We start from the raw sequence: 10,516 nt of genomic DNA on the forward strand, positions 1-10,516 counted from the left end.
CATAAGGTATATAGACCTCTCGCCAAATACACTCACTACTCCTTCCTTCCCGTGCAGTGCCTCTCAACTGTTGTTTGTTTGCACTCCGCTGGTCCGGAGCGGAAATTCCTTTCCGTTTTTGTGAATGACAAACTTATTAACAATTCATCAACACAGTCCGTTCCATCCGGCCCCGTTTCCACGGCGACGATAGCTCGGCGCCCTCTGATTGGCTGGCCGACATAATGTATCCATTGAACGCCTAGCGCTTGTATCCATTCACTTGCTGGTTGAGACAGAGTGCGCACCAAGGACTAGAGCAGAGGACGCAGCGAGCAAGGAATAAATATAGAAAGGAAATAAATCTACAAGGCAATCTTGCGATCGATATTCTCCTGGATATCGCGATCGATTTGCGCGCGAGAGAAAAAAAAAATCGAAGGCGATAGAAGAGAGGTTATATAACAACAAGACAACGTCAGTGGCTGCAGCTCACTCACTGGCTACTAGTGTGAGTCATTGATAAATGCATAGACATCCTAAGCACAGTTGCATGAATGGAGTGGAAGTAGAGCGAGTCTGCGCTTGACATAACCGAACACCGAACATTTAAATCAATAGCGTTATATGAACAATTCCTGAGTTTTCATTATATAAGAAGAGACTTTCATAACGTTTCTCACGAGATTTCAATGCTTCATACCTGAGACATCAACAGCCTCTTGCAGCGCTTCTTCTCCGCAGTTTTAGCTCGTACGGTACGGTAACCGCAATTTTACTAATGCTCGATAAGTTCAAACCCGTGCAGTTCGATTCGGTCATGGCTATAAGCAAGACGGTAGAGTGGCTCAAGGAGCAACTAGAGACGCGCAAGGACTGTTTGCTGGTTATGGACTGCCGAACGCAAGAGCTTTATGAGTCGTCGCACGTCGAAATGGCCATTAACGTTGCCATTCCGAGCCTCATGCTCCGGCGACTGAAGAAGGGCAATCTGCCCATAAAGTCTCTGCTTTCTAACGGAGAAGACCGGGAGAGATTCGCGCGGAGGTGCAAGACGGATACGATAGTGTTGTACGACGAGTACAGCCGAGAGTGGAATGAGAATATAGACGGCGGCTCTGTGTTGGGTTTGCTGCTGAGGAGAATGAAGGACGAGGGTTACAAGGCATTCTATCTTGAGGGTATGTTGATATTTATAATTTTTGATGACCGCAGTGTGTAATAAATTGCATATTCGTGGTTTACCGTCTGTATTTATTTACTAAAAACAATTCTTCACCCTCACAGGTGGTTTCAGCAAATTTCAAGCTGAATATCCAACGCTGTGCGAGACGAACCTCGACGGTTCATCCAGCAGCAGTTCACCGACCTCCCAGGTCCTCGGACTCGGAGGTCTCCGGATCAGCTCCGACTCCTCGGACATTGAGTCGGATATCGACCGTGACCCGATCAGCGCCACCGACTCGGACGGCAGCCCCCTGTCCAATCCCCAGCCCTGCTTCCCAGTGGAAATCCTGCCGCATCTTTATCTGGGCTGCGCGAAGGACTCTACGAACCTGGATATTCTGGAAGAGTTTGGCATCAAGTACATCTTGAACGTGACTCCTAATCTGCCCAACATGTTCGAGAACGCTGGAGAGTTTAAGTACAAGCAGATTCCCATCTCGGATCACTGGAGCCAGAATCTCTCCCAGTTTTTTCCAGAAGCCATCAGCTTCATTGGTGAGAATCAATTATATACACAATCAGCACCACAAAATGGACCATTATTGCCTTTCATTCAGTCCTAGTTTTGATAAAGCCAATAGGTCAAGGGTTTGTCAAGCTTTAAAACCAAAAATGCAGACCTTTTCAGGGTTTAGGTGTATTTACACTGTTGTGTAATTAACTTCAAAAACAATTATAGTCGGCCTAATAGGCTGGTCAGTGGATGGTACCATTTTATTGTTTGCATAGTAACATATCTTCGGGTTGTGCAATTGTGACACAAAGGCTTATGATGAAACAGGAGATGGAGGGGGGAGGCAGTAATTTAAGCTCAACAGGAAGGAAGCAGCATTTAAAGTAATCTAGGACAAAACAATGTTTCACCACACAATGAGTACCATTTACGGGGCAGTGTCGACATCCTGTTGGCCATGACAGGGTGCTGCCATGACTTCTACATTTACACGCCCAAATGGTACCATTGTTGTAACCTGGTGAGCGGAAGGATCATTTGATTAATCATAATAGCCCAGTTCCATGTCACATTCCCTGAGAAAATTGACGAGTTGTTTCGCTCTGTCTGGAGTCATACACCAGAAAGCCCGTTAAACGAGACCCTGTTTTATCAGTGCTGGGACTGTAATGAATTCTGACATACTGCCCTCAACAACAAAGCCAATGTTTAATTGCATATCCATAATACATTGACCTGAGTTGTGCATTTTAGCAAATACAATTGGTTGCTTGATTGTGAGTTCGGAAAGACAGAAAAACTAATTAACTTTTGTTTTGTCTCCAGATGAAGCCCGTGGACAAAAATGTGGCGTGCTTGTTCACTGCCTGGCAGGTATCAGCCGTTCCGTCACAGTGACGGTGGCCTACCTCATGCAGAAGCTCAACTTGTCCATGAACGATGCTTACGACATTGTTAAGATGAAGAAATCTAACATCTCCCCTAACTTTAACTTCATGGGCCAGCTCTTGGACTTTGAGCGTACGTTGGGCCTCAAGAGTCCTTGTGACAACCGCATGGCAGCTCCATCCCAGCCGTTGTACTTCACCACACCGACCAACCACAACGTCTTTCAGCTGGACCCACTTGAGTCCACGTGAGGTCTTGCCATGGTGACCCCCTTTTGGCTCTAAAAGTGTTTGAATCTTGAAACAAGGTTTCTCTTTTTCGACGCCTGTCAAAGGGTTCCTCGTGTTATTGATAGAGTTGGCTTGAGAAGACAGCTGACCAGAGTAGCCACTGATGGGGCATGTGGTGTGCCCAGTGCATATAAGCTGCTGTTTAATGGAGAAAGAGAGCAGACATTATCTGTGACTCTGTATCTCCAGGACTCTATAAAGTAGTTCTTATTTTATATATATATATATATATATATATATATATATATATATATATATATATATATATATATATATATATATATATTTAAATATATATACATACTGAAGCATGGAAAGACTGTCAACTATGAAAAGAACTTGTGTGGAATGTCTGATATACTATGACTGGGGCTGGTGTGCCAAAGAGACTTTACTGGAACTGAACAATTACAAATACTCTTATTTGTTTTGTTTAGCACTTGCACCTTCAATTTTTTTTAGGTGTGCTCTAACTTGTCTTCAATGAAGACTTGCCTGTTTTGGGACAATATTCCCTCGGTAATGATGGCAGAGTGTACTGTACTCCAACTTATTTGTGTGGAGAAATTTTTGAAACATTTATACATGTGTATATTAAAGATGTTGGTAAGCCTTGCCATAGTTATATATCTGTTTCAAAGGAACAGCTGTAGATTTTCTTCTTCATTTTGTACTCCTTATGTAAGCAAACTGAATATTGGTCCATATTATCTTTATCAATGAGTTAAATGCCAAAAACGTTAACAGGTTTTGCAAGATCGTTAATGTGTATATGTATAATATATTTGCTTTTTTGCTTTTATGGATAAATTCAGCCTTGTAATCACCAATACAAATCAAAGTCATTGTTATCTCTTGCCTTAGTTCTGTACATAAAGTGTTATTGTGCATTCACCTTCAAGAGCAGTTCCCCATAAGCTTCTCACCAGCTCTTAATACTCTTGCAGACTGGACTATATGAACTTGCACGGTTAAGAGGGGTTGTCTAAACTTGTGTGTGTATATAAGAGGCATTCCTCGGTTTCAAGATGCATGCTCATGTAGGACCCATACGCCTTTTATACTTTTTTTTTCTGGGGACATTGAAAGGTGAAAGCAAGTAATGCTGATTTTTTTGTGCAAGGATTTGAGGCCTGGGAGATATTTTTCATCTCTCCTCTTCAGGGAAGTTTTGTGAAATGCAATTTTGGGTGAGAGAAGTGACTGAAATGGTTTTCAGGGGGTTTTGTTGTCCCTGTTTGGGGGGAGGGACTATTTTACTGAACCACTCCCTCCAATATTACGAATGTAAAGAAATAAGTTATTAATAAATTGCTACTTTGTCTATTCAAATCTACTCATGATGTCTCTCTCTGCTTTCTGTGGTCACCTTAAAAATTTAAAAACAGACATTACATTTCAAATGAGTTCAGAAGTGCCACATTTACACAACATTTATTAAATGAATATTCAAATTTTTTTGACTTATTCCTCTTTTTCTTTAAAAAAGCACTTACAATGGAAATGAATGGGGCCAGTCCGTAAATGTCAAACTTCTCACTATTTCAAAAGTACAGCCATAAGACTGATTTTAGTGTAATAAAATCGCTTGATAAACTTTTCTGTGTAGTTCTATCCAATTTGATATATTTGTTGCCATTACGATGTAATACCGTAAACCCTGTAATCTCAGTAAACAAGGATATAAACAACTTTACAGCTCAAATAATACATACATTTTAACAGAAGAATTAAAGGAAGTGTTATTATAAACTTCACATTTCTGTCTTTAAACCATCCATGAACTGCCTCCCTGTAGCCTCGATTTTTAAAAATGTTTTTTTTTTTTTATTATAAAATAAATTATAATATAATAAAATTAATTTGTGGTAATCAACATTGTGCTGCAAATGCTGTTGATTGAGATTAACTTGTTTTAAACCTGGAATATTCCTTTGATTTAGCAGATATGTTTATCCAAAGTGAACTTACAGATTGTAGCACAGTTTTAAACATTATTTGTACTTTTTTTTTTTGTATTTTATTGACAAATTTTTGCCAACAAAGTTCACAGGCTCTAAAATAAGATTAACATTTGATATCACATTTGTGTAATGTACAACAGCATTTCCTGAAGGTGAGGACGTACATTTAAGATTATAGAGTGTTAAGTAAACAAAACAGCTTTCCATGTGGACAGGCTGGTATTTCCAGGTACTGCCTGGTTCCCACTTCCTGACAGGAGACCAGTAGCTCTGCAGGCTCCTACGCTAAAAGCAAGCTGTGGCAAAACAAGCCATAACCTGATACCCTCTTGGCATTTGCATACAACAGATAAAGAGATAATCCCTGTGTGGGAGATAGAAGTAGGTTTTAAAATGAGTAATTACTATTTCTGATGACAAAACATGTATTTTATATCTAATAATAATGATTATCTATTCAACAAACGTGTAAAAATGCACTCTAAAATTTAAAGGATTTAAGCATTTTGTACAACCCCTGTTTTGTTTCAGGGTTATGATGTTTAGAATTTTTATTTACAATTTCCTTTTCACCTATATTTTGTGATTTAGTAGTATTATTTACATTTTGTATAATTACAAATGATGAATTATATTATAATCAAATAAAATTAAATATTAAATATGTATTCACTGAACACTTGATTAGGAACACCTGAACAACTATTTATTCATGCAATTATCTAATCAGCAAGTCATGTGGCAGCAGTGCAATGCATGAAACCTTGCAGATATGGGTCAGCCATCAGACTGGGGAAAAAATGTTGGTGCCAGATGGGCTGGTTTGAGTATTTCTGTAACTGCTGATCTTCTGGGATTTTCACACACAACAGTCTGTAGCGTTTACTCAGAACGGTGCAAAAACATCCGGTGAGAGGCAGTTCTGCGGATGGAAATGCCTTGTTGACGAGAGAGGTCAACGGAGAATGCCAGACTGGTTCGAGCTAACAGAAAGGCTAAGGTAACTGATAACCCCTATGCACAATTGTAGTGTGCAGAATAGCATTTTGGAATGCACAGCACATCAAACCTTGAGGTGGATGGGCTACAACAGCAGAAGACCACGTCAGGAACTTTATTAGGACCAAAGTGTTCCTAATAAAGTTCTCAGTGAGTGTAGCTTTCTGCAGCTGGGTTTTGCGTAATCGAGCAGTCTTTATCTATTTGTCCAAGTATATATGACAATAAAAAATTGAATATTTGAAGGACATCAGCTGAGAAGGTGCAACAGGTCGCACATCACCTGTTTGTCAGAGCATGCACACAATGCCAAGGTAAATTGCTGTCCGAATAACATGTACACATGCTGGACAAAGCCAAGCCACAATCGTATTATCAAGGTCTGTTTGTCCGACTTTGCAAAAAAATCTGACTGGCTTGCATAACATTTTTAATAAAAACTTAAATTAAAAATGTTAATTATTGTTATAGTCTGACTGAAATTGAACTTTTAAAGTGCATGTAAACATAATGACTGTTACAGGTTGAAGTTTAAGCAGAGAACATAAACCCGATAGTTTGTGACTATACTTGGCTGTTGTGCTAATCCTGTGCAAAGTGTTTCAGTCTGTGTTGTTCTCTTGTAACAGACTGCACTGTGAAGGATTTGCCAACATGCCCAGCAATTTCCAGTGCTCAAGTTCCAGTGACTCCAACACCCCCTTCCCTCATACCTCACCCTCTTGTACACCCATCAGGCGTCATCCACCCACCATGCATTGCCTGCTTGCCAGCTGCAATCTTCCATTTGTGTCGTTATGTGAGTTGCAGCAGTAAAGGCCACCCCTGGCTATATGACCTCTCCTGTTCTCAATCACTCTTAAGGCAGGTGCATATCCAGCCAATCCTTTTGGCTGAAACAGATGGCTCGGTCCAACCCCTGTCACTGTCGATGCTACAGATGAGTTCATTAGTGCACTGTAGATCCCAACTCTAGCTCTAATCTCATTTACACCTTTTTAATTCTGATTGCATGTTCACAATCCTTCCAACACAGTCGCATGACAACTTGTAATAATTTGTACGAGAGGGTGATATCGTAATATACGAGAATGATATGACTTCTATTCCAATAGAGACCAACCAATAAGCAAACAGATTTTCAAATCGATACAATGCAGACATTACATTTTAGCTAGCCTATCCTATCTAAAGCTGTGGCCAAAAGTATTGGCAGTGACATACATTTTGTGTATCGCAAAGTTTTCGGCTTCAGTTATTGTTGTGTTCATTCACATTGTTTCTAGATTATTGTGCAGAGTGATCAGATGCATTTTAAATAATTGCAAAAAGCTTCATTGGCCAAAACAATTTACATTATCACAAAAACCCAAATTTCACAGTTTTTTGTTCCTGGTACAAAATGACCAGCCAACATAATTTCACTAATCATATCAAAAAGGCGAGTGGACAAACAGAAGCCCACAAATTGTGATCAACTCCGAACACTAATAAGGCAAGAATGGATCGCCATCAGTCAAGATTTGGCCCAGAAACTGATATCCCGCATGTCAGAGCGAATTGCAGAGGTTATGAAGAACAAGGGTCAACACTGTAAATATTGACTCTTTGCATATATTGAATGTTTTTGACAATAAAAGCCTTTAAAACTTCTGAAACACTTATCAATGTTTTCTAGTATACCATAGAAACATGTGAAAACATAATCTACAAATACTGAAGCAGCAAACTTTGCAAAACAAGAAATTTATGTCATTGCCAATTATTTTGGCCATGGCTGTACTCTTCATTAGCTTTAGGGTTTGGGTTGGACTGTATGATTGGATTAGGGTTTACATTTAGGAAAACATTTAATAACTCTTGTTCAAAACCCAGATGGTTCATTTTCTTTGAAACACAATTATTTTTCCTATTAAAATCATGGTTAGAGGTTAAATCAGTGAGCTTATCTGAATGTGTGCTATAAGGTTTATCAAAACCTTTTAGTCCAAAAAGCATATAGAAGTATTGTAGTGTATCTTTTGTCTCATCTTTATTTTCTCCCATAACAAACAGCTTATCAAGACTAAACATCCTGAGGGTTTCACACAGGGCAACATGGAGATTGAGTGTTGTGAGCAAACAGCATAGTGAGGACAGTGGAAATGCTGTTATCACACTTAAATGCTATGGGCTCTTCTCCAAGCCACCCACATGGAAAGTAATATCTTCCGCCAACGTTGGGAGAGAGCTCAGCTCACCCCTCACAAAGTGATCTCTTTACCTCCTGCTCTCTCCCTGTTTCTCAATCTCTCAACCACTTTTAAATAGAACAGGCTTCCAAACAAGCCGGAACTACCAGCAAGGAAGTCATCAGACACTAATGTTGACACTGTTTGGCAGAAAACAATGTAGAGCCATCGACCTTATTCATGCTAGCGCCATCTTTGATTTTAAATGGGAATGACAACGAGGCTGTGAGAGATAGACTTGCAGTCTCTTCATTGGCACAATGTTATACAGTTGTACAAAGCTCTTAGATCACATCTGATTTTCCACAACTCTGGAGTTGTCTGGAGTTCTTTGTATATACTGAAGGTTCTTGGACAGATATTTTATCAATGTTTTGTCCGTGGAACGATCCAAAAACACTTTAAATTGCAATAAAGCCAACTTAAGAGACTGTAAGTCTATGTCATACAGCCTCGTTGTCATTCCCATTAAAAAATGGTGATTAGTGTGAATAAGGTCTATGCATAGTGTAAATGTATTTTTGTGTCTTTATGCATGCACAGTAGGGTCCAAAATTCTGAAACCACATTTCAATTTCTATTATTATTTTTTTAAAACCTGGAATAAACAAAGTTTGGTTTTAATTTAAGCACATTTGTGACACTGACCATGTTGACCCCTTTACAAAAAATATTTTTTTTCAGATTTTCTTGATGCCATTGAAGCACAAACAAAAGATGGCAGAAGGAAGAATGTCTGGACTGACACCCTCAGTCACCATTTACTTTCATTGCATATTTTTTTCTATTCAAGGAAAGGGAATGGTGACTGAGGCTGTCAATTCTTAACATTCCACCTAAATAATAAAAAGTATTTTCACTAGTCATGTCAGTTTTTTGGACCCTACTGTACATAGAGGACCTATAGCTTGACAATTGGTGTGTGTGTGTGTGTGTGTGTGTGTGTGTGTGTGTATGTGTGAGCGTGTATTTATCACTTTGTGGGGACCAAATGTCCCCATAAGGATAGTAAAACCCGAAATTTTTGACCTTGTGGGGACATTTTGTCGGTCCCCATGAGGAAAACAGCTTATAAATCATACTAAATTATGTTTTTTGAAAATGTAAAAATGCAGAATGTTTTCTGTGAGGGTTAGGTTTAGGGGTAGGGTTAGGTTTAGGGGATAGAATATAAAGTTTGTACAGTATAAAAACCATTATGTCTATGGAAAGTCCCCATAAAACATGGAAACACAACATGAGTGTGTGTCTGTGTGTGTGTGTGTGTGTGTGTGTGTGTGTGTGTGTGTGTGTGTGTGTGTGTGTGTGTGTGTGTGTGTGTGTGTGTGTGTGTGAAAAGAGTGAGACAAAGAAGTTTGCAGTGAACTTTCATTGTGTGTAGGGGGCATTTCATTAAAAATTACTAACTTAATTATCCTCAGTTCCAATGTTCAGAAACCTCCACCTACACACACTCTGGAATGCTATGGAGGAATGTCTTCCAAGAAGGGGGCCACATAGAAGAGCTTTGTTTGGAAATCAGGCTTTTGTTTTTTGTGCTGGACTTCAGCAGCAGCAGCAAAACTCTGTTTCTCTGTGCATCGTTGCAGCCCACACCTTTTCTCCATGACAAAAACTCCACGAGACTCCTTCTGTTCCTGTTTAGGGAAATTACATGTGCTGTTGATTTGGAGCATGTCAGACTGGGCTCTCAAGATTGGCAGCCATGTTCTCTAAGCCACCAGAACCAAAATGTGTACAAGTGTGTGAGTGTATATGCCTTTTGTTATTAGCTATCAGGTGTGCACTCAGAAATTCAGCACAGCCAGGCTCAGTTGGTCTCCAACCTGTGGACACTGACACATCATTAATGGAAATAAAAATAGGGCTTTACATAAGACCAATCTGTAGTCACTTATCATGTGGGGAGAGAACTAAAAGTTCTCATTTTGACAGGCAAGGCTAAAAACGCCTTTGTATTTTGTTCAAGAGAGATCAGATGTTCTAACAATGAGATGACAGTGAGTCATCAAACAACAGATGCTACATTTAGATTTCAGATCTTGTAAATTATATTTAAATATTTAAAATAATAATATTTGAAAAAAATATATATATTTTCATTTAATTAAATGTATTTAAACAAATATTTAAAGTTTTGCCTGTGCAAAATCCACACCATATTGCCAAGGAGTTCTGAGGGTTTTTAAAAGCATTTTCATGTGGTTACTAAAGTTTTCAGGGTGCTTTTAGTGCGTTTCTATGTGGTTCAATAGTGTTTTTGTTGCTAGGGTTTAACGAGTGGTTTTTAAGCACATTTTTATGTGGTTGCTAGGGTGTTCTTCTGAGTGGTTTTGGGTGCTAGAATGCTCTGAGTAGTTTTTAGCATGTTGCTATGCATTTGCTAGTGTGCTTTGAGTGGTTTTAGTGTATTTATACATGGTTGCTATGGTGTTCAAAGTGTATTTAGTTGCTAGGGTGTTCTGAGTGGTTTTAAGTGTGTTT

General features: G+C 39.2%; 1 protein-coding gene across 1 annotated transcript; it reads left to right on the forward strand.

The window, feature by feature from the left end:
* The first annotated feature begins 209 nt into the window (after positions 1–209).
* Positions 210–3,039, forward strand: LOC127638206 (dual specificity protein phosphatase 6-like). The gene is made up of 3 exons (XM_052119629.1): positions 210–1,160; positions 1,267–1,701; positions 2,486–3,039. Exons 1-3 carry the CDS (start codon positions 761–763, stop codon positions 2,797–2,799), a joined length of 1,149 nt encoding a protein of 382 aa, XP_051975589.1. The 5' UTR covers positions 210–760; the 3' UTR covers positions 2,800–3,039.
* The last annotated feature ends 7,477 nt before the right edge of the window (positions 3,040–10,516 follow it).

This window comes from Xyrauchen texanus, chromosome 46 (assembly GCF_025860055.1).
Source record: "Xyrauchen texanus isolate HMW12.3.18 chromosome 46, RBS_HiC_50CHRs, whole genome shotgun sequence".
In the NCBI taxonomy this organism is placed as follows: domain Eukaryota; kingdom Metazoa; phylum Chordata; class Actinopteri; order Cypriniformes; family Catostomidae; genus Xyrauchen; species Xyrauchen texanus.

Coding starts and splice junctions, on each gene's coding strand:
- LOC127638206 (XM_052119629.1), top strand. CDS start 761: ATGCTCGATAAGTTCAAACCCGTGCAGTTCGATTCGGTCATGGCTATA. Junction 1,161..1,266: donor CAAGGCATTCTATCTTGAGG/GTATGTTGATAT, acceptor TCACCCTCACAG/GTGGTTTCAGCAAATTTCAA. Junction 1,702..2,485: donor AGAAGCCATCAGCTTCATTG/GTGAGAATCAAT, acceptor TTTTGTCTCCAG/ATGAAGCCCGTGGACAAAAA.